Genomic DNA, 23,531 nt, shown 5'->3' on the forward strand with positions numbered 1-23,531 from the left:
CAAGGAAATCTTTTTCTTTTGAGTTATTTAAAGTTTAGAGCAATTGGGTTTTGTGAGCAAATTTACCTTTCTGAGTTTGACTACAAGTTATTTGTGATTTTATGATAATATAGTTATTCACATACATTTAGTAAGAGTCTTTTCTTTTGAAACAGGGTAATTGGAGACACTGGTTATTTTACCAGGGCTTTGACTAGAATAACATATTTTTGGCTGGGTGCAGTGGCTCACGCCTGTAATCCCAGCACTTTGGGAGGCTGAGGCAGGTGAATTGCTTGAGCTCAGGAGTTCAAGACCAGCCTGGGCAACATGACGAAACCCCGTCTCTACAAAAAGTACAAAAATTAGCTGGGTGTGGTGGTGGCTGGCACCTGTAATCCCAGCTACTCAGGAGGCTGAGGCAGGAGAATTGCTTGAACCTAGGAGGCGGAGGTTGCAGTGAGCCGAGATTGCACCATTGTACTCCAGCCTGGGTGACAAGAGCAAAACTCTGTCTCAAGAAAAAAAGAATAACATATTTTTAGGTAAAGTTCTAGCAAAGCCAACTTAAAAAGAGCGTATATAGTCAATTGGTTCTTGCTGCACTTTATGCAAATAATCAGGCCAAGTATAATAAGACTAAAACATATTTTTCCACACAAATTGATCTTATTATAATGTCTCTTTATTAGAAAAGGAGGGCTAGAGAGAAATTGAGTCAAAGGAAAAGTGTAACACTTGTTACTGATGACAGTCCTGACTTCTGTTTTTGAGTGCAGATTGAATCATGAATCATCTCTGGGCTGCAAGAATCCTCTAAAGAGCACCAGGCTATAATTTTTATTCACATTTATAGTTGGTGCCCCGGCAGAATAGTTTCTTTTTTCTGTTTTGACACACAAAGACTCTTCTGATTATCAATTTATTAATGTTATTTATCTCTTCTTGTTTTACTTCCAAGGAAACCAGAATCACGGAATTCTAAAGAGATGTGGCATTGGCACTCGGACATTCCACTGTGCCTGATCTGGTTTTCACGGCCAATGCCCTGCTGCCAAGACTATACAGGCACCCTCCCTCTAGGGCCAGGGACTACAGCAGAATAGCTGGGCGCCTGAGATTGTAAGGGCTGTTTTCTTTGTTTGTTTGTTTGTTTTTTTGTTTGTTTTTTAGAGGGAGTTTTGCTCTTATTGCTTAGGCTGGAGTGCAGTGGTGTGATTTTGGCTTACTGCAACCTCCGCCTCCTGGTTTCAAGCGATTCTCCTGCCTCAGCCTCCCGACTAGCTGGGATTGCAGGTGCCCACCACCACGCCTGGCTAATTTTTGTATTTTTGGTAGAGACGGGGTTTCACCATGTTGGCCAGGCTGGCCTCGAACTCCTGACCTTGTGATCCGCCCACCTCGGCCTCCCAAAGTGTTGGGATTACAGGCGTGAGCCACCATGCCCGGCCTGTAAGGGCTGGTTTTGAGGGAGAGAATTAGTTCAGACCAGCCGGGTGTGGTGGCTCACACCTGTAATCCCAGCACTTTGGGAGGCCGAAGTGGGCGGATCACAAGGTCAGGAGTTCGAGGCCAGCCTGGCCAACATGGTGAAACCTCGTCTCTACCAAAAATACAAAAATTAGCCAGGCGTGGTGGTGGGCACCTGCAATCCCAGCTAGTCGGGAAGCTGAGGCAGGAGAATCGCTTGAACCTTGGAGGCGGAGGTTGCAGTGAGCTGAGATCGCGCCATTGCACTCCAGCCTGGGGGACAAGAGCGAGACTTCATCTCAAAAAAATAAAATAAAATAAAAATAAAAAATTTTATTAGCCATTTTAGGACAAATTACTAAAGGACCATAAAAAGCATTGCAGCACAAGTCTCTAAAAATCCTTAGCTTAAAAGGTTTTAACAATGCTTACACTCTGTATAGCTAATTGCTGTAAGTCTGTAACTAAAACCAAGATTACAGTAGCTCAGTCAGGTTTGTAACCTCGCCCTTGGCTTTTTGTTTGTTGGCTTTTTACTTAAATTTTTAAGGGTTAATGAATGCTTGTCTGTGTCCATTCCCATTTGGCCTAGAACATTTTAATTGGCTACAAGTCTTTTGACTCTAAGTCTCTTGGCCATAGGGTGTCCCATCAAGAGACAGGACAGATCCAGGGCAGGCAGCCATGTCACCCTGGCAATGCTATGGAACAAAACAAAAGCTTGGTGGCCACTGGTGTTGCCTCTGACAAATGTTGGCCACAAGGGGAGGATGTAAACCAAAAATAAAATTGTAAGACCCCCAACCATCTGAATGGACCACTCCTCCTTGGCCAAGGGCATTCCAAACTTAACCTGAAGAAATAGTTCAGGACATGATGGGAAGAGGGAGACGGACATGCCTCATGATACCGTCCTCCCTTTTGGAATCACGGATGGAACAGGCTTCTTTAAGTCTGGTAAGAAGCATTTACAATCGATTCTCTCTGAAGCCTGCTACCTGGAGGCCTCATCTGCATGGGGTGACCAAGGTTTTCTTGGTCATTATCAGTGTGAAGTTGAACAGTCTTTTGTTTTAGACCTTAGTTTTTATGAGCTGGACTTGTCACCGCCCAACAGGTTCTCCTTGCCTGCTGCTCAGACAGAGCTGATTTATCTAGATAGGGAATTGCAATAGAGAAAGAATTTAATTCATGCAGAGCCGGCTGTATGGGAGACCAGAGGTTTTTTTTTTTTTTTTTTTGAGATGGAGTTTTGCTCTTGTTGCCCAGGCTGGAGTGCAATGGCGCGATCTTGGCTCACCGTAACCTCCCCCTCCTGGGTTCAAGAGTCTCCTGCCTCAGCCCCCAAGTAGCTGAGATTACAGGCATGTACCACCAGGCCCAGCTAATTTTGTATTTTTAGTAGAGGTGGGCTTTCTCCATGTTGGTCAGGCTGGTCTCGAACTCCTGACCTCAGGTGATCTGCCTGCCTCAGCCTCCCAAAGTGCTGGGATTACAGGCATGAGCCACCACGCCCAGTCCAGAGTTTTATTATTGCTCAAATTAGCGTCTCCCAAAATTTGAGGATTGGAGTTTTAAGGATAATTTAGTGGGTGGGGGGGTTGAGAAGTGGGGAGTACTGATTGGTAGGATTGGAGATGAAACCAGGGAATCCAAGCTGTCTTCTTGCGCTGAGTCAGTTCCTGAGTGGGGGCCACAAGACCAGATGAGCCAGTTTATCCATCTGGGTTGCACCAGCCAACCCATTGAGTGAAGGGACTGAAAAATGTCTCAAGCACCAATCTTAGGTTTTACAATAGTTATGTTATCCCTAGGAGTAACTGAGGTTTAGAATCTTGTGGCCTTTAGCTGCATGACTCCTAAACCATAATTTCTAATCTCATTGCTAATTTGTTAGTCCTCCAAAGGCCATCTAGTCCCCAGCAAGAAGAGGGTTTGCATCATTCTCAGCAAACTATCACAAGAACAGAAAACCAAACACTGCATGTTCTCACTCATAAGTGGGAGCTGAACAATGAGAACACATGGACACAGGGAGGGGAACATCACACACTGGGGCCTGTCGGGGTGGGGGGGCTGGAGGGATAGCATTAGGAGAAATACCTAATGTAGATGACGGGTTGATGGGTGCAGCAAACCACCATGGCACGTGTATACGTATGTAACAAACCTGCACGTTCTGCACATGTACCCCAGAACTTTAATAATAATAAAAAAAGAGAAGGCAGTTTGTTTTGGGAAAGGGCTGTTATCTTTCTTTCAAAGTTAAACTATTCTACGACCAGGAATGGACAAGGACAGCTTGGAGGTTAGAAGCAAGATGGAGTCAGTTAGGTCAGGTCTCTTTCACTGTCATAATTTTCTCAGTTCTAATTCTTGCAGAGGTGGTTTCAGACTTAAGTTGCAGATCTAAAGTTACAATTGGCGTGTCTTTGTTTAAGTGAGGACACACATCTTCAAAAGTCTCCAGGCTGGCAAAACATTTACACCTGGGAGACTTGTGAGGGCCAAGGTGCCTGGCCCTGCCTTCACGGGGGCCTGGCTAGCAGGAGCCTTGCAGCCTGCAAAGCAACAGCTGTGCATTTGGAAGAGGGTGTTGGGCGACTCAGCTTGTAACCACCCAAGGGGTTCACCTTGCTCGCTGCCTAGACAGAGCCGATCAAGATAGGGGAATTGCAATAGAGAAAGAGTAATTTATGCACAGCTGGCTGTGCAGGAGACTAGAGTTTTATTATTACTCAAATCGGTCTCCTTGAGCATTGAAGCATTCAGGAATCAGAGTTTTCAAGGATAACTTGGGTGGGGGGAAGCCAGTGAGCCAGGAGTGCTGATTGGTCAGAGATGAAATCATAGGGAGTCAAAGCTGTCTTCTTGCCCTCATCAGTTCCTGGGTGAGGGGCCACAAGATCAGATGAGCCAGTTTATTGATCTGGGTGGTGCCAGCTGATCCATCAAGTGCGGGTTCTGCAAAATATCTCAAGCACTGATCTTAGGAGCAGTTTAGGGAGGGTCAGAATATTGTAGCCTCTAGCTGCATGACTCCTAAACCATAATTTCTAATCTTGTGGCTACCATCAGTCCTACAAAGACAATCAAATCCCCAGGCAAGAAGAAGGCCTACTTTGGGAAAGGGCTGTTACCGTCTGTGTTTAAACTATAAAATATAAACTAAGTTTCTCCCAAAGTTAGTTCAGCCTTCTGCCAGGAAGGAACAAGGACAGCTTGGAGGTCAGAAGCAAGATGCTGTGGGTTAAGTTACACCTCTTTTACTGCCTCAGTCATAATTTTGAAAAGGCGGTTTCAGGCTTTCAGCCCTAACTTTCTCTTTGGCTGAAGGAGTTCGGAGGTCCTGAGAGTTTTTGATTTTCCCTTACCCGTTGTATAAAAACAGTCTCTCAACGTTGATTCCTGCCTACCTTAGTGCTTGTTTTTATCAAAAGACGACATATGGGAATATAATTTGTTAAGTACAAAGCCTTATTCAAATGTAAAGCTCTTTTCTTTCTTTTTTTTTTTTGAGACAGAGTCTCCCTCTGTCGCCCAGGTTGGAGTGCAGTGGCGCGATCTCCCCTCACTGCAAGCTCCGCCTCCCAGGTTCATGCCATTCTTCTGCCTCAGCCTCCCGAGTAGCTGGGACTACAGGCGTGTGCCACTAAGCCCAGCTAATTTTTTTTTTTGTATTTTTAGTAGAGACGGGGTTTCACCGTGTTAGCCAGGATGGTCTCGATCTCCTGACCTCGTGATCCACCCGCCTCGGCCTCCCAAAGTGCTGGGATTACAGGCGTGAGCCACCGCGCTCGGCCTCAAACGTAAAGCTCTTTTCAATATCTGCTCTCCCTTTCTATCTTCCCCGACTGTCGGTCGGGTCCCGCGGGAACCCGGGGCGGGTTGGAGCGAGTCGAGAGCCCCTGCACCCCAAGTCAGGGTACTGCACCTACCCCTTGGGGAGACCAACGACCGCTCGGTCCTCTGCTGCTCCTGCCTGGCGGTTGCTAGCACCGGGGAAGCGCAGGCGTATTGGGAGGGGCCGTGGGCACGCCGAGCAGCGACCACTCGGCCTTCTCCTGCTCCTGCCTGCCAGGTGCTAAAAAAAATGCCGGGGGTGCGCAGGCGCACTGGGAGAGGCCGCAGGGCACGCTGGGCAGCGCCGCTCGGCCCTCTGCTGCTCCTGCCTGTCGGTTGCTAGGCGCTGGGACGCGCCTCCCGAAGGGTGCGGGGCCACAGGTGGCCTCCTCGGGGTGGGCCGCGCCTGGCCGGGGCCGAGGACGCCGGGGCCGAGGACACCGTGGCCGCTTCGGCCTGCGAGAAGCGATGGAGCCCGGGAAGGTCGGTGCGGCGCTGGGTCTGGGCGAGGGGTGGTCGAGCTTGGCGGACTCCTCCGGGCGCCGCTAGCAGCGCCGCCGCCGCCTTCCCTTTGCACAGCGGTTCTCGGCCCGGCCGGGCCGGGGCTTCCCGGAGTCGCCGCAGTGTTTCCGAGGCAGGAAGGGAAACGGAGGCGCGGCTGGCCGTCGGGGCGAGGGCTGGCAGGACGCCGGGCTCCCGGCGGTCGGGAGAGGCGGTCTGTGCAGCCTCAGGCCTGGGGTCGCCGCCGCGGCCCGTCTCCTCGCGCCGGGCCTGGAGGCGGCCTCGGCCCCTGCTGCGGGGCCGGGGTGGCTGAGGAGCCATGTTTAAAATTTTATTAAATTTTAGCTGATTTAAGTTTAAATATGACTTGTCACAGTTTAAGAGGTTGAGAGAGTGCAGCCTGGGTGCTTGAATTTGAATTCTGGCTTTTGTATTTACTTGTATGACCTTGGCAAACTCACTCAACATGTCTTGTTTCCTAATTCATTCAATGGGCACAATAATAATAGCAACATTATAGGGTGTTTAAGAAGATTAAGTGAGATACTATGTGTAAAAGTGCATAGACCAGTGCCTGCTTTCATTAACACTCAGTAAGTGTTAGATATTACTGTATTATTCTTATTGTCTGTTGATTCCCCACTAAAAGATGAGGAATTTAGTTTGCATACATTTTCTTCTACCTTCACTCCTCTTATTTTTTCCCCTGTCACTTACCTTTATGTGTTGAGTAATACTCCTTAATTTGTATTTTATGTTATATCAACTTTAGGGTTTTTTTTTTTTTTTTTTTTTGAGATGGAGTCTCACTCTGTCACCAGGCTGGAGTGCAATGGCACGAACTTGGCTTACTGCAACCTCCGACTCCAGGGTTCAAGAGATTCTCTTGCCTCAGTCTCCCGAGTAGCTGGGATTACAGACGGGCGCCACCATGCCCAGCTGATTTTTGTATTTTTAGTAGAGATGAGGTTTCACCATATTGGCCAGGATGGTCTTGATCTGCTGACTTCGTGAGCCACTGCACCCGGCCTTTCTTTCTTTCTTTTTTTTTTTTTTTTTTAAAGATAATTCCCCTTGTCGCCCAGGCTGGAGTACAGTGGCACGATCTCTGCTCACCGCAACCTCCAACTCCCGGGTTCCAGCGATTCTCCCGCCTCAGCCTCCAGAGTAGCTGGGATTACAGGCATGCGCCACTATGCCTGGCTAATTTTTGTATTTTTAGTAGGGATGGGGTTTCTCCGTGTTGGTCAGGCTGGTCTGGAACTCCCGACCTCAGGTGATCCTCCCGCCTTGGCCTCCCAAAGTGCTGGGATTACAGGCGTGAGCCACCACGCCAGGCCAACCTTAGATAGTATTTTTTTTTTTGAGACGGAGTCTTGCTCTATCGCCCAGGCTGGAGTGCAGTGGCGCGATCTTGGCTCACTGCAAGCTCTGCCTCCCGGGTTCACGCTATTCTCCTGCCTCAGCCTCCCGGGTAGCTGGGACTACAGGCACGCACCACCATGCCCCGCTAATTTTTTGTAGTTTTAGTAGAGACGGGGTTTCACTGTGTTAGCCAGGGTGGTCTCGATCTCCTGACCTCATGATCCACCTGCCTCGGCCTCCCAAAGTGCTGGGATTACAGGCATGAGCCACTGTGCCTGGCCTAGATAGTATTTTTTAACTTTCCCCTAGTTAAGATTAGGAAGCTACTGCCCTACACTCCCTATTTCTCCCTAAACCCACTAATTTCCTGACCCTGTCATCTTCTATGCTATTCTCTTTACATTTCTTTGAGTTACTCTAACTTACATTGTCCGTGATTTGTTTATAGGTTGATTTTAAAAATGAAAACCAATAAACACTATAACATCATAGTTATATAAGTTTTCACTGCAGAACCAAATAGTCAGATTGGACCAATAGATAAAATGGAGTCCTGTATTCTAAGCTCACTCTGCTCAGAGGACAGTGTTTCTGGTGTCAGGGTCAAAGGGGTCATCTTTTCCTACGTTCAGTTAATGTACCACAATGTAGTTTGCTTCCTATTTGGACCATGTCTTTCATAAATGGCCCTATTTGCCATTTTTTTTTCGTTTTGGCAAAAAAGAACATATGCTGTTTTAAATTTTTAAACCTTATGATGTCTTCTAGCTTATTGTCATATTATCTGTTTAATGAAATCCTCTTAAAAGAAATTCTTCCCAGAGCTCACTGACTTTGTTCTCATCAGGACAAACTGTTTTCTAGACCTGCACAGAGCTATGATCTGGGAATTCTTTCTCATTGTACTTCTGGGTTAGGCCTACTGTTTCTTGGATCAAGTGTCTGCCTCTTTTTTGAAATCTCCCTGCTTTCTCCAGTGGAGTATCCCCTCCCCTCCCCTCCCCTCCCCTCCCCTCCCCTTTCCCGTCCCCTCCCCTTTCCCCTCCCCTCCCTTTCCCTCCCTCCCCTCCCCTTTCCCCTCCCCTCCCCTTTCCCTCTCCCTTCCCTTCCCCTCCCCTCCCTTTCCCTCCCCTCCCTTCCCCTTCCCCTCCCCTTTCCCCTCCCCTCCCCTCCCTCCCCTCCCCTCCCTCCCTTCCCCTTCCCCTCCCTTTCCCCTCCCTTCCCCTTTCCCCTCCCTTCCCTTTTCCCCTCCCCTTTCCCTCCCCTCCCCTTTCTCCTCCCCTTTCCCCTCCCCTCCCCTTTCTCCTCCCCTCCTCTCCTCTCCCTTTCCTCTCCTTTCCTTTCTTCAGAGTCTTGTTCTTTCACCAGGCTGGAGTGCAGTGACGTGCTCATGGCTCACTGCAGCCTCAACCTCCCAGGTTCAAGCGACGCTCTTGCCTTGGCTTCCCAAAGTGCTGGGACTACAGGTGCGAGCTACCATGACTGGCCTATCGCATACCTTTTTAGACAAGAGTGTATGTGGGAAGAAAACTGTATGCCCTAAGAATATCCTTATTACACTGATAGATTGTTTAAGAGTTTGGCTCAGCATAGAATTCTAGGAGCAAAATAATTTCCCAGAACTTTGAAGATGGTATACGTTTGTCTTCTAGCAGTGTCTTTGGCTGATGAGATATCTTTGTGACATTTTCTTTCTCTCCAGAAGATTTAAGATCTTTATCTGTGATGTTCTGAATATGGATGTAGTTTGTTATAGATCTTTTTTCATTCATTATTTTTGACATTTGACCATCCCTTGGGGTTTTATTCTGATACATATTTAATAAATAAAACTCATTTTTTTTTGAGACAGAGTCTCGCTGTGTCGCCCAGGCTGAGTGCAATGGCATGATCTCAGCTCACTGCAACCTCCACTTCCCAGGTTAGCGTGGTCCTCCTGTGTCAGCCTCCTGAGTAGCTGGGATTACAGATGTGTGTCATCACGCCCAGCTAATTTTTGTATTTTTAGCAGAGACGGGATTTCATCGTGTTGTCCAGGCTGGTCTTCATCCGCCCACCTCGGCCTCCCAAAGTGCTGGGATTGTAGGCATGAGCCACTGTGCCAGGCCAGTAAATAAACATTTTTTTTTTTTTTTTTTTTTTTTTTTTTTTTTTTTTTTTTTTTGAGACAGAGTCTTGCTCTTTCACCCAGGCTGGAGTGCAGTGGCGCAATCTCGGCTCACTGCAAGCTCCGCCTCCCGGGTTCACGCCATTCTCCTGCCTCAGCCTCTCCGAGTAGCTGGGACTACAGGCGCCCGCCACCACGCCCGGCTAATTTTTTGTATTTTTTAGTAGAGACGGGGTTTCACCGTGGTCTCGATCTCGTGACCTTGTGATCCGCCCGCCTCGGCCTCCCAAAGTGCTGGGATTACAAGCGTGAGCCACCGCGCCCGGCCTAAATCAACATTTTTAAAGTAGCAAAAGCAACAGACCTCAGAGCTGGATATTTCCTGGCAACTAATGAATTCCTGTAATAGGTTCTCAATTGCAAGTCAGTCTTTAACTTTTTAGGAAGTTAACCCATGGGTCATTAGAATCTAATTATGTAACTATTATGCTGTGATGTAGAATTAATTAGTATAGTCTATTTCATAAGGTAAGGGGGCGGATAAAGTTTTCATGAGATTATTGGAATAAAATTGTACTGGATTATTTTGGTAGTAGAGTTTTTTTTTTTTTTTTTTTTTTTTTGAGATGAAGTCTCACTCTTGTCCCCTAGGCTGGAGTGCAGTGGTGTGATCTCAGCTCACTGCATTCTCCACCTTCCAGGTTCAAGCGATTCTCCTGCCTCAGCCTCGCAAGTAGCTGAGATGACAGGCATGCGCCACTATGCTGGGCTAATTTTTTTCTGTATTTTTAGTAGAGACAGGGTTTCACCATGTTGGCCAGGCTGGTCTGGAACTCCTGACCTCAGGTGATTCACCCGCCTCAGTCTCCCAAAGTGCTGGGATTACAGGCGTGAGCCATCTCACCCAGCTGGTATTATAGCTTTTAGTATACACCAAGTGTTTCCTTCAGTTTGTTTCACTGTACTTAGTTGATCACATAATTAATATCATGAATATAAGTAGTTTTACGTTCTTTATTTGTACTGCGATCATACCAAGTTTCAGTATGTCATAGCTATTGGAAACAACTTAATGGTGTCTTTGCAGGCTTTACACCTGCCTGCATGGTGACAATTTTCTTTAATATTAGCTCTTTGAAAACTCTTTATCTTGTTTACAACGTGTATGACTTAATTTTTATGGTCAATGAAAATTTTAGAAATTTCTAAGTTTTTTTGTTACATAACAAACAATTGATAGGTAATGTGTGAGTTTATTGTTATGAAACTTATTAATCATAGCTTAAAAAATGTAAACATATATGTTTGTGTTTTAGGTTATTCTTAGTTTGAAATAAATTTCTACCCTTTTTATTTTGATGTGAGATATGTACTAGGGATGTGAACTGTTTAGGTACAGTGCAATGCCATTTCATTCTGTTTTTAGAAAGGCTGAATGTTTTAGAGTAGATACAGTGGGGTCTCCAAGGTTGGTCCTCACTAATCTGCTTGTGGGGTTCCTCCTGAGAACTGCAGAAACTCTGGCATGAACGCTCCATTCAAAGCCCTGTGCCGATTCTTGACGAAAGTTTAACACTGCTCCTTGCAGCCTAAGGCCACCTCTGGGACAACCCAGCTCAGGGTTGTCTGAAAGAGCTCAGGGCTGCCAGAATAATTTACTGTTTGTTTTAGCCAACACCCGAGGATAGGTCCCTGACATCCTTTCTAAAGAGAGTTTAAAAGGGCTTAAATTATGAATCCTTCTCTGTCCTTTTGAGATGTCTCTAAGTCTGCAATTCAGGAGTGTCTTTGAAAGGATATCAGAAAGGACAGGAGGGCCTCTGTTCTGGTCTCTCTGGGAAGGTAGAATCCTAACTACTGTAATTATCAGCTAGCAGACACAGCGAGCTTAATCTCAGTTACACTGACCAGCCTTTGTAATTTTTCACTTGATCTCCCCTAGCCTGGGTTCTCCCCTAAAACACTCCTTCACCTCAGTGCAAACAGAAATGGAGCTCAGCTGTTTCCCATCCTGCCTGCAGTTACTCAATGAAATCTGTTTCACCACTCCAACATCTGGCATCCCCCTCCCCACACTTCTCATCTGTCAGCCAAGTCTAGAAAGGAATCAGCCTGAGGTCAGCTCTGTCTACAAAATAGACTCAGCGCAGTCAGCATTTTAGGCATCTGCCGCTTTGACGTAGCTTTGACGTAGCAGCTCACAGATAGGACTCTCATCTGCAAATACACGCATACTGAAAACACGGGTGCTCCCTGCAGCCACGTTTGTCACACGGAGTACAGAGTGTTAGAAACAGCCTCTGTAGTCACCAGCCAGGGCCTAGGTGTGTGAATTACGGTGACTGTAGGGAATAACCTTGGATTCAGTGATGGAAACTGATCATCCTAGTTTTCTTAGTTTCCATTTTCTTCGGAGCACTTTTCCTACCAGGGAGCGTTAGTTACACCGTCAAGTAATAGAATGAAGACCTGGATAGGTTGCATTTCATAATTTGGCCCTAAGTAATTTGATAACTTAAAAATTATAGTGTAAGGAATTTTGAAAAAAAAAATGAGGGCAGCAAAAGGTAAATTATGTCCCAGTCCTAAAGGCGGGAGCCAGCCTTGCATTCTGGGTCTTTTAGTGTGCACCCTAGTTTGGTGTGTTGCCACACAGGGTTAGTGAAGCACACTGCTCTGGCCATTAGTGGCCCTGTTCATTCCACTCTGTAATTCTGAGAATTCATGTTGGCGTTGTCAACCTAAAGAAAATCCAGGCAAAATTAATTATAGAGACTATCAGGGCCACAGCCTGGGAAACACTGGGAGGTGCTCCAGAGAACAAAGGAGAGGCTTGAGTGTTTAAAGAGAAAAAGACGAATCAGGAGAGGGGACGATTACAAAATACTTTGTCAAGTACTGGTTTACAGAAATAACATTGATTATTGATTGGTTCTACATTACTGAACTGCAGGTTATGAATTCTGGTGTCCCGTATATGACATTGGTAGGTTAATTTATGGCTATTGGCCAGGTGTGGTGGCTTATGCCTGTAATCCTGGCACTTTGGGAGGCTGAGGTGGGAGGATTGTTTGAGGATGGGAGTTCGAGGCCAGCCTGGGCAACATAGCAAGACCCTATCTCTTAAAAAAAAAAAAAAAAAAAAAGCCTGGGCATGGTGGTGCATTTCTGTAGCCCCAGCTACTCAGGAGGCTGAGGTGGGAGGATTGCTTGAGCACAGGAGGTCAAGGCTGTAGTGAGCTATGATAGCACTGTGTCCGGAGTTGGCTCCTTCTGGTGGGTTCGTGGTCTCGCTGACTTCAAGAATGAAGCCACAGACCCTCGCAGTGGGTGTTACAGTTCTTAAAGATGGTGTGTCCGGAGTTTGTTCCTTCAGATGTTCAGATGTGTCCGGAGTTTCTTCCTTTTGGTGGGTTCGTGGTCTCGCTGACTTCAGGAGTGAAGCCCCAGACCTTTGCAGTGAGTGTTACAGCTCATAAAGGTAGTGTGGACCCAAAGAGTGAGCAGCAGCAAGATTTATTGTGAAGAACAAAGCACAAAGCTTCCACAGTGTGGAAGGGGACCCAAGCAGGTTGCCACTGCTGGCTGGGGTAGGGGGCAGCTTTTATTCCCTTATTTGGCCCCGCCCACATCCTGATGCATTTACAAACCTTTAGCTAGACACAGAGTGCTGATTGGTGCATTTTTACAAAGTACCAATTGGTGCGTTTACAAACCTTTAGCTAGACACAGAGTGCTGATTGGTGCGTTTTTACAAAGTACCAATTGGTGCGTTTACAAACCTTTAGCTAGACACAGAGCGCTGATTGGTGCGTTTTTAGAGTGCTCATTGGTGCGTTTACAAAGCTTTAGTGAGACACAAAGTCCTGATTGGTGTGTTTGCAGTCCTTTAGCTAGACAGAAAAGTTCTCCAAGTCCCCAACCACTCAGAAGCCCAGGAGCCTTCACCTCTCAGCACCACTGCACTCCAGCCTGGGTGACAGAATGAGACTCTTTAAATAATAATAATAATAATAATAATAATAATAATATGGCTGTTGGTGGTGATGCTGAGTCAAGAGGTCATAAAGCAGGTGGCTTACTTAGCTCTGGGTATTGGGGGAGTGAGACGTCCTTACCTCCAGGTGTGTGGGGGGAGCGGGATGGCCTTAGCTGGGGGGATGGGGGGAGAATGGGACGTCCTTAGCTCCGGGTGTGGGGGGGGAGCGGGATGTCCTTAGCTCCGGGTGTGTGGGGCGGCGAGCGAGATGTCCTTAGCTCTGGGTAGCGGTGGGGGGGGTGTGGGATGTCCTTAGCTCCGGGTGTGTGGGGCGGCGAGCGAGATGTCCTTAGCTCTGGGTTGGGGGGAGTGTGGGATGTCCTTAGCTCCGGGTGTGGGTGGGGGAGCGGGACATCCTTGGCTCTGGGTTGAGCGGGGAGCTGGACGTCCTTAGCTCCAGGTTGAGAGGGGAGCGGGATGTCCTTAGCTCCAGGTTGAGGGGGGAGCGGGACGTCCTTGGCTCCAGGTTGAGAGGGGAGCGGGACGTCCTTGGCTCCGGGTTGAGGGGGGAGCAGGACGTCCTTAGCTCCGGGTGTTGTGGGGAGCCGGACGTCCTTAGCTTCTGGTTAGGGGGGTAGTGGGATGTCCTTAACTCTGGGTGTGGCGCGGGGAGCAGGAAGTCCTTAGCTCCGGGTGTGTTGTGGGGGAGCAGACGTCCTTAGCTCTGGGTGTGGTGGGCGGAACAGACGTCCTTAGCTCTGGGTGTGGCGGGGAGTGAGACGTGACCACTGTCACTTTTCAGTGGCTCTGGGCCTAAACATTTAAAGGAGCTCACATTCCTCAGATTAGTTTCTTTTCTTTCTCCGTGTCATACAGGGAACAGGATGACGATGTGGACGTCAGCGCTATACCACTGGGTCCATGTAGATGGATGTAACAGGGTTGGGCCGCGGTGTCTCTGTCGTGTGGGGACTCAGGCTGGAGGGTGCCTTTGCTGCTTTGCACAGAGCTAGTGGTCGTCCTGAAGGTCCAGAATGGATTTATGGCAATGTCCCTGGAAGGAAGAGTGGATTTAGAAACATGTTAGAAGCAGAAATAGTAGTATCTGGTGACGCTTTCATCTGTTTATTTTTTTATAGAGATGGGGTCTCGCTGTGTCGCCTGGGCTGGAGTGCAGTGGCAGTTATCACAGCTCACTGCAGCCTTGACCTCCTGGGCTCAAGTGAGCCTCCCATCTTAGCCTCCTGAGTAGCTGGGACTGCGGTTGAACCGCCATGCTTGGTTGATTTTTTTTTTTTTTGATGGAGATGGGGTCTTGCTGTGTTGCCCTGGCTGGTCCTGAACTCCTGGGCTCAAGTAATCTTCCTACCTCAGCCTAGCAAAGTGTTAGGATTACAGGTGTGAGCCACCATGCCTGGCCCAAAATAACTTCTTTTAAACATTTCTTAATGTTCAATTAACTAGTTCAAATCAGTATTTAACTTTAACCTCTGATGAGTGTTTTCTAAAAGAGGAGGCTGGGTTGGAAAGCAAGGGGAGAAGCCCACTGCCCACAGGTGGCTGCAGATGCCAGTGGCACCTTCTTGCTGGAGTCTGCCCAGCTGTCGGAGGTTACGTGGCAGGAGCAATGAGAGTCAGGTCCAGGGGTTTCTGCTGTTTGGCTTACAGAACGCGGAAGCCCTCACACGCACTCGGAGTGTGGGTTGGACAAGATGGCACAGGGGTGGGATCTGCTTTCCGTCTGGACTGTGAGTGTCCTCCCTGAAGTGAGGTTTTGGCTTCACCACCTCTGATGGTGCATCTTGGAGGTGATACCACCTTGGAGGTGATTTCAGCCCAGGTTTACTTCTCCTTGGATTTCAGGATGAGATGAGAGTGGGGAAAAGAATTCCCTTGAAGCCCTGCATCGAGGGGAAGGGGAGTTAAATCAGTTTCATCTGTTTTATTCGGGAGGCAAATCAAAGGGATATAAACATCGTTCAGGGTTCTTACTGTATAGTTCTCCAAAGAGTTTTGTTATGAAAAGGTTCTAGATGATTTAGTTGACGTAAATCGAGTGTAAATCGAGGGACAGAGGCCCTGGGGAGCTGGTGCTGGGCAGCCACTCATCTCCTGTTTGCTTGCTATAGGCATGAAGGATGCCAGCCCATATAGCATGAAGGATGCCAGCCCAGGACACGTGCTTGCAGACGCTGAAGACCACAGGCTCCAGTTCTCATCCGCTAGTGCCTGGGCTGAATCGTGCTGATGGTTTTGCTGCTTAACTCTCCTGAGTCTCCTCCCCGCCCCGTCCCCAGGTTGGAGTTTGTTCCGCTCATGGGAGTGCTGGGGAACTTTGCCCTTTGGTTCCATACTCGGAGAGTTGATTTTAAGCGTGGATTGCTGGGCTGCTCCATAGGGCAGAGTCTGAGGACAGGTCAAGTTGGTCTTTAAAAGGCCTTGGCAGAAGCATGTGGTTTACATGTGGCAAGTGGGGACCGATGGCAGGGAAGCTGTAAATCATTGTTGAACAGTTTGAAACTCTAGAGAGGGAGACAGCATGGATAGAAAACTTGAGGGTAAACAGTCCATATTAGCTGAGTTTTAAGTGCTCCAAAGTAGTCAGTATTCTGTGCATTTAAGAAAATGGCTGTTTTTTTTCTTACTGAAAATTAGAGAGGCTGAAGAAAAATCCTGTGATCTCTGTCAGAGACCTCTTGTCCTCAAGGTTTTTAACTTTGTCAGCATCAGTAATTTTAACGACCATTAAGAAACCCCACTGGATGGGTTTTGTGACATACTTTTCACATTGTGAGCTGGTGGCCTAGTGCCTTCCCAGTGTCCCCTGAATGTCCTCAGCGTCCCCTGTGTGCAGCACCCACGTCCCCTGGTTGAACTGTCCCCTAATGTTCTAGGTGTCCCCTCTCCGTGGTGCCCACGTTTCCCGGTTGGACTGCCCCTTGGTGTCCTGGGCGTCCCCTCTCTGTGGTACCCCGGTCTCCTGGGTCTTCTGGTTGGACTGTCCCCGAGTATCCCGGGCGTCCCCTCTCTGGTCACTCGTGTCCTGGGTTCCATTCAGCCCTTTAGTTTATAGCAGGTCCTATATTAAACCTCTCTGTAGAAGTTAACTTTAAACAAAGAGCCGGGCATGGTGGCTCACAACTGCAATCCCAGCACTTTGGGAGGGCGGGGGGGGGGGGGGGTGCTCACCTGAGGTCGGGAGTTCGAGACCAGCCTGACCAACAAGGGGAAACCCCATCTCTACTAAAATTATGAAACTTAGCCGGGCGTGGTGGTGGGTGCCTGTAATCCCAGCTACTCAGGAGGCTGAGGCACGAGAATTGCTTGAACCTAGGGAGTGCAGGTTGCAGTGAGCTGAGGTTGCGCCCCTGCACTCCAGCCTGGGTGACAGAGCAAGACTCCGTCTCAAAAAAAAAAAAAAATTATTTAATATATTTATGAGGTATTACAGCTTTTTTTGTTTGCCCTAATTTTCACCTTCCAGGAAGAGTTTTAGTGGCTTGTCCATGAAAAGTTTCCATTTTTCATTTGGACTAAATCTGTTTTTTTTTTTTTTGAAACAAATACTCAAATGCTCCCTTTATTTATATCTTTAAGGAAGTGTTTCTCAAAGGGAAAAATTGAATAGTTATGGTATATTCTCTGCAGGAAATCATCCTTGATTGATTTTGCTCAGCTGAAGTTAGGTTTATCATCAAGCTCTGTTGTACCAGGGTTGTGGGGTTGTGCCCTGTGTTGTTGGAGTGGCTGTCTGTGTGTTGTACTGTGGAGTGGTTGTTACTTTTTTTTTTTTTTTTTTTTTTTGTGGCGTGGTGATAAGCACCTGCGTGTTCTGCACTGAGGTTCTGCTCAGGCCTCAGTGCAGCTGTGGAGCAGGAGCGGCACAGAAGAAGGAGCTGTGGCTGCACTGGCAAAGCTCATGCTCTCCTCGGGGAGACCAGCACGGATCTTGTAGGAATCGCCATCGTGAGGGTTGCCAGGAGGCAGTGGTGCAGTGTGACAGGAGGCGCCCCAGGTGGGGGCGAGGGTGCAGAAGGGGAGTGCCAACCTTACCTTAGAGCACAGTCAACCTTTACTGTCCTCATGGTTCCTGTGGGTTGGGGTTTGGGGGTGGCATGGGGGGACGTTAGAGTGCAGTCCTCACGCTCCCTGAAGGTTGCGTTGGGCTGAGGGGCCCTTCTGAGGTGTGGGCTGGTGCTGGCCTCTGCCTGGGCCTCCCTGGGAGTGCTTGGGCATCCTTGTGCTATGGCAGCTGCGTCTCCCAGGGTGCACGGTGAGAGCAAGCGGGTGCCACAGCCAGGTGGAAGCTCTGGAAGGGACCCTGAGCAGGAAGGCGCACACCTGGGCCTCCACCCCGTCCTCCTCATCAGAAGTGTGTCAGGGCGGGCGGCTTGAGCTCAGGAGTTTGGGCAACATGGCGGAACTCCGTCTCTACAAAATACAAATATTAGCCAGGTGTCATCCCAGCTACTCGGGAGGCTGAGGTGGGAGGATGACTTGGGCCGAGGTTGCGCCACTGCACTCCAGCCTGGGTGACAGAACCAGACCCTGTCAAAAAAACAAAAAGACGACGATGAAGAAGAGTGTGACATAGAATCTGGCCCACGTTCGTGGGAAGGGGAATTGGCCTGACTTGTAACGGAAGGGTTGTTGAAGAGTCAGTGGAAATGTTTTAAGACCTTGTTATTTTAATATTCTCCCTCAGATTCTTAGAACAGTTAGATACCTGGTGAGCCGGCTGCCCGGATGCCTCCTTTCCTGGCACGCACGGTGTCGATTCTTTAACGGCTGGTGGTCGTGAGGCGCTGCGACATGCTAAGCAGTGCTGGGTGACACAGAGGACTAAGATAGGCCTTCCTTTCCGGAAGGTGAGGGCTTAGCTGGAGAGGTGTCATCACACTTGAAAGGTGGATTATCCAACGAGGAGCAAACACTTCCGCAGTAGAAACAACAAACATCAGAGGAGCTGGACGGTGTTTTTGGGCCTGGGGCCTTTCTTGGGTTTTATCTGCGCAGCCCCAGCTCTGCAGCAGTGCTCGGTGTGTGCGAGGAGCTTGGCGTGTATTTGCTGAATACTAGTACAGGGCCCTGGAGGGCCAGAGACACGGGTGAACTTGTGGGCCCACGGGTTGCCCCGTGTGGCAGACGGGTGTGATAGGGTGTCCTCAGGGACAGGCAGGCTTTCTTTGGCGACCCTTGAGCATTCACTCCACCACAGGTGTCGGTTCCACTCCTGATTTGTTCCTTGGCAGGACTCTAGAGCTGAAAGCTGCTCAGCCTTGTGATGCCTCACTGTCCTCATTAGAAACATTGAGCCGATAGCCCTCTTAGTAGGGTTATGAGATTTAAATATTGTGCTTGACTCAGGATAGCATCTGGTATGCACCAGATGCTAAACTCATTTCTGTCTGTCATACATCCCAGCTGCTGTTTCTGTGTAAAAGGCCGTGGTGTGAGACAACAGCAGCCTTCTATTTTCTCACGTACTCTGTGGATCAGGAGAGCTCACAGCAGCAGGCTCAGTTCTGTCGCTGATACCTGGGGCCTCGTCTGGGGAGACTTGAGGTTCAGGAGGTGGTGACTCATGAGGGGCCGCGCCTCTCACACACCTGCCCTGGTGCTGGCTGTGAGGGACCCCTCTGGGCCCATGGCTGTGGCATCTGCTGTGAGGGACCCTCTGGGCTGTGGCATCTGTAGGGGCCTCTCCCCAGGGCTGCTTCTCTTCCTCACAGGGAAGTATCTGGAGCTGCAGCCCAGGAGGACCAGGCGGAAACCCATTGTCCTGGGAGGCCCACGATGCCTTCTGTCCTGGGTTGAGCCCAGCGGCCACAGAAGGAGCACAGACTCCCTCTGTGTGCGCAGCACTTGGGACGTGAGTCTGTTGTGACTGTTTTTGGAAAATACAGTCTGACACAAGATATTTTAAACCCACAGAATATTTGTCCTTCCTCTGTTGTTCAACTGCTGTTATAACGTGTTTTCACTTTTATTTTATAATATTTAAGTTTTGAAGTAGCCAAAGGGATACATTTTATAATAATGTGTCATTTTAGACTAGTGAGTAATTTTTAAAAATCTGTATTTCTGTTACCTTTTATTCCAGGAGGTAGAGAAGTATTTTCTGGCATGTCAGGAATTAGCTGCCATTGATTTAAATGGCCTAATGAAAAAGCAGCTCACTAGAGCACAGAAAATTAATTATTTTAAACTTTAAACATTCTAACTTTATACTTTTCTATTTAGAGAAGAACCAAAGATGATACCTGGAAAGCAGATGACCTCAGAAAACATCTCTGGGTAATTATTGTAAAGATTTGGATTGGGATCTGTGCAGGACTCGTGTGGTTTTCTTGGACCCGCTTTACCTGGTACACAACACGGTATAACTTTGGTTACGTGTGCCTCATTTCAGAAGTACTTTCAACTCAGAGGTGAAGGTGTGCAGCTAACGATCCCTCTGGAACGTTGGTTAAGCCAGCTGGACATTCCCACCACTCGTGGGGCCTGCCATGGCTCAGGGGCCTCCGCACTGCTCCGGGGCAGGGAGTGCTCACTTCAGGGGCCGCAGCGGTGGGTGGGGAGAGGGGCTTTGGGAATGAGAGTCCTGAGAGTTTTAGAACGAGGGTCCTTATTTGTATGGGGCCCAGGTGGTTTGTGTTTTAGCAACTTTAAAAGACAGCTCCAGTATCTCTCTTTTAACACATGTAGCATTTTATTTATTTATTTATTTTTAGTTAATTAATTTTACTCTTTTTTTTAGAGACAGGGTCTCACTGTTTTGCCCAGGCCGGAGTGCATTGGTGAAATCATAGCTCACTGCAGCCTTGACCTTCTGGGCCTGAGCTGTCCTCCCACCTCAGTCTCTCAAGTAGCTAGGACTACAGGCATGAACCACCAGGCTTGCTAATTTTTTAATTTTTTGGGGTAGACATGGGGATCTTGCTATGTTGCTCGGGCTAGTCTTGAACTCCTGGCCTCAGGCGATCCTCCTGCCTTAGCCTCCCAAAGTGCTGGGATAATAGGTGTGAGGTACCATGCCTGGTCCTACTTATTTTTTTTGAATTTTACTTTATTTTTCATATTTAGGGGGTACAAGTGCAGGTTTCTTACATGCATATCTTGTGGAGTGGTGAAGTCTGGGCCGTTAGTGCTCCTGACACCCGAATTGTACCTGTCACCCGAATCGTGAACATTGTACCCAATGGGTAATTTTTCACCCTCTAATACACGTATTTTAGATTTGATTTGCCGATCAATGTGAATGTCCATGATATTAGGGGCGCTGGTGGGCAGTTGTAGAAATCTAAGCTTGACTCCATGTCCTTTAGTGTTCTAAGAATTCTCATCCATGTAGGCCTTGGCCCATCTGGGATTGGAAAGTAGCCGAGTGCAAATATGTTTTAAGGTCCTTCAGCTGTGTGTGCTTCTCACATTCAGGTATTAAAAGTCGAATGGAAATCTGCCTTCCTGGTCACAGAGGACCCTTTGTTCTCTTGTTTCAGGCCATACAGTCAGGCGTTTCCAAGGAAGAAAAGAAGCACAGAGAGAAGAAGCTGCGTAAGGAGTCTGAGATGGACCTTCCTGAACACAAGGAGCCGAGGTTCAGGGATCCTGACCAGGATGCCAGGAACAGAGACAGGGTGGCCGAAGTCCACACAGCTAAGGAGAGTCCTCATGGGGAGAGGGACAGAGACAGACAGAGGGAGAGGAGAAGAGACACAAAAGACCGGGAGAAAGAAAAGCTGAAGGAGAGACATCGAGAGGCAGAAAAGTCTCACAGCAGAGGAAAGGACAGGGAAAAAGAAAAAGACAGAAGGGCCCGGAAGGAAGAACTCCGGCAGACGGTGGCCCACCACAATCTGCTGGGCCAGGAGACGCGCGACCGGTGGCTTCTGGAGCGGGCGGAGAGGAAAGGCCGCTCAGGTGGGTCCCCACTCGCCTTCCTGTGGTTCCACCTGAGGTGCCGCGTTGCTGCTGGTGACAGGTTGATAGCTTGCTGCCTCCCCTCCCTCTCTCCCCCTTCCCTCCTTCCCCTTTCCTTTTTTTTCTGGACAGGGTCTTGCTCTGCCCCCAGGCTAGAGAGCAGTGGTGCCATCACAGCTCACAGCAGCCTCAACTTCCTGGGCTCAAGCGATCCTCCCACCGCAGCCTCCCAAAGCACTGGCATTACAGACATGCCACTGTGCCCAGCTGGCTCTGTTTCTTTTAAAAGTTCTTGCTGTTTGGGACATTTTCCTCTTTTGAAATGTTCATTTGTTATTTTTGTTTTCTCTCATAGTTTTCACAAATGTTTTATCTTTGAAGTTAGAGGTCCCTGTTCTCTCTCTTGGGGGGTGTGTGTGTGTACTTTTTATCATTGTTTTCCTTTTGGTATTTTAAAAACTTGTTCAGGCCAGGTGTGGTGGGTCATACCTGTAATCCCAGCACTTTGGGAGGCTGAGGTGGGAGGATCGCTCCAGCCCAGGATTTTGAGACCAGCTTGGGCAACATAGGGAGACTCCATCACTACAAAAAATAAAAAAATTAGCTGTGTGTGGTGGCGCTTGCCTGTAGTTCTAGCTATTTGGTAGGCCGATGTGGGAGGATCCCTTGAGCCCAGGAGGTTGAGGCTGCAATAAACTATGATTGTGCCACTGCACTGCAGCCTGGGCAACAGAGTGAGACCCTGTCTCAAAAGAAAAAACAAAAACTCTAAAAACCATTTAGCCAGCTGAGCAGCTGAGCGTGGTGGCTCATGCCTGTAATCCCAGCACTTTGGGAGGCCAAGGTGGGTGGATCACCTGAGGTCAGGAGTTTGAAACCAGTCTGGCCAACATGGTGAGACCCTGTCTCTACTAAAAATACAAAAAATTTAGCCAGGCGTGGTGGCGTGCGCCTGTAATCCCAGCTACTCAGAAGGCTGAGGCGGGGGAATTGCTTGAACCAGGGAGGTGGAGGTTACAGTGAGCCAAGATTGTGCCACTGTACTCCAGACAGAGCGAGACTCTGTCTCCAAAAGAAAAAAAAAAAAAAATTCAGCCAATGAAAGGAATAACAGTTTTCTCATTATTAGCTAGACTTTTACTATTAAAACATATTTCAGGGCCAGGCACGGTGCCTCATGCCTGTAATCCCAGCACTTTGGGAGGCTGAGGTGGGCAGATCACTCGAGGCCAGGAGTTCAAGACCAGTCTGGCCAACATGGCGAAACCCCATCTCTACTGAAAAAAAAAAAAAGAAAAGCAAAAATTAGCTGGATGTGGTGGCGCAGCTGCTTGGGAGGCTGAGGCATGAGAATCACTTGAACCGGGGAGGAGGAGGTTGCAATGAGCTGAGATCACGCCACTGCACTCCAGCCTGGGTGACAGAGCGAGACTCTGTCTAAAAAAAAAAAAAACCGAAAAAGCAAAACCATATTTTAGGCTTATTATCTCAGTAAATCTCAGTTGTCATCGTAAATAAACAAAAATAAACCTCTTTGATAAAAAATATTTTCTAAAAGTGTGTTTTATTTTATTTAGCTAAATTCCTAGGAATTGTAAGGTAAAGGTACATACTTTTTTTCCTCCCCAAATGGAAATTTCTTCAGTATTTTTTGGTTGTATAGGTAGTATATGCTTCTTGTTTTTTTTTTTTTTTTTTTTTTTTTTGAGACAGAGTCTTGCTGTGTTGCCCAGGCTGGAGTGCAGTGGCGCGATCTGGGCTCACTGTAAGCTCCGTCTCCCAGGTTCACTCCATTCTCCTGCCTCAGCCTCCTGAGTAGCTGGGACTACAGGCGCCTGCCACCACACCCGGCTAATTTTGTTTTTGTATTTTTAGTAGAGACGGGGTTTCACCCTGTTAGCCAGGATGGTCTTGATCTCCTGACCTCGTGATCCGCCCGCCTCGGCGTCCCAAAGTGCTGGGATTACAGGCGTGAGCCACTGCGCCCGGCCAATATATGCTTCTTATAAAAATGTAAACTAGCACATATAAATGCAGAAGGAGTCTATTAGAAGAATAGGTAGTTACTGTTAGAATCAGCAGAAGGGTTAGAAGGCCTGGCTGTGAAAAGGATGGAAACCGAGGGCCTTTACTCATTGCCACCGTTAGATACACCGTATAGACACACCGTGATCTGTTTATCCATTTCACTGCTGGTGGCCATTTGAGTCATTTGCAGATTTACACTATTAGGAATAAGGCTGCTAAGAATGTTATCATGTATATTTTTTGGTGTTCATATATGTGCATTTCTGTTGGGGTGGCATACACGTGAGGTGGAATGGATGGGTTAGTTGGGTTACCACTAATTTTGTTTTCTTTCAA

At 48.1% G+C, this 23,531-nt stretch overlaps 1 protein-coding gene across 5 annotated transcripts in view; it reads left to right on the forward strand.

The window, feature by feature from the left end:
* Nucleotides 1-5,543: 5,543 nt before the first annotated feature.
* Nucleotides 5,544-23,531, forward strand: part of WDR60 (WD repeat domain 60) — a 100,859-nt gene continuing 82,871 nt past the window's right edge. The window contains exons 1-4 of one of the 5 annotated variants that reach the window (XM_030826357.1): nt 5,544-5,775; nt 18,977-19,116; nt 19,488-19,541; nt 20,747-21,167. In XM_030826357.1, the coding sequence (XP_030682217.1) occupies nt 20,816-21,167 (352 nt within the window). In that variant the 5' untranslated portion in view covers nt 5,544-5,775; nt 18,977-19,116; nt 19,488-19,541; nt 20,747-20,815. Of the gene's footprint in view, nt 5,776-15,522; nt 15,542-18,976; nt 19,117-19,487; nt 19,542-20,746; nt 21,168-23,531 lie in introns of those variants that run through there. The other 4 variants (XM_030826358.1, XM_030826354.1, XM_030826356.1 and 1 more) reach the window with 4 other exon arrangements.

This window comes from Nomascus leucogenys, chromosome 13 (genome assembly GCF_006542625.1).
Source record: "Nomascus leucogenys isolate Asia chromosome 13, Asia_NLE_v1, whole genome shotgun sequence".
NCBI lineage: Eukaryota > Metazoa > Chordata > Mammalia > Primates > Hylobatidae > Nomascus > Nomascus leucogenys.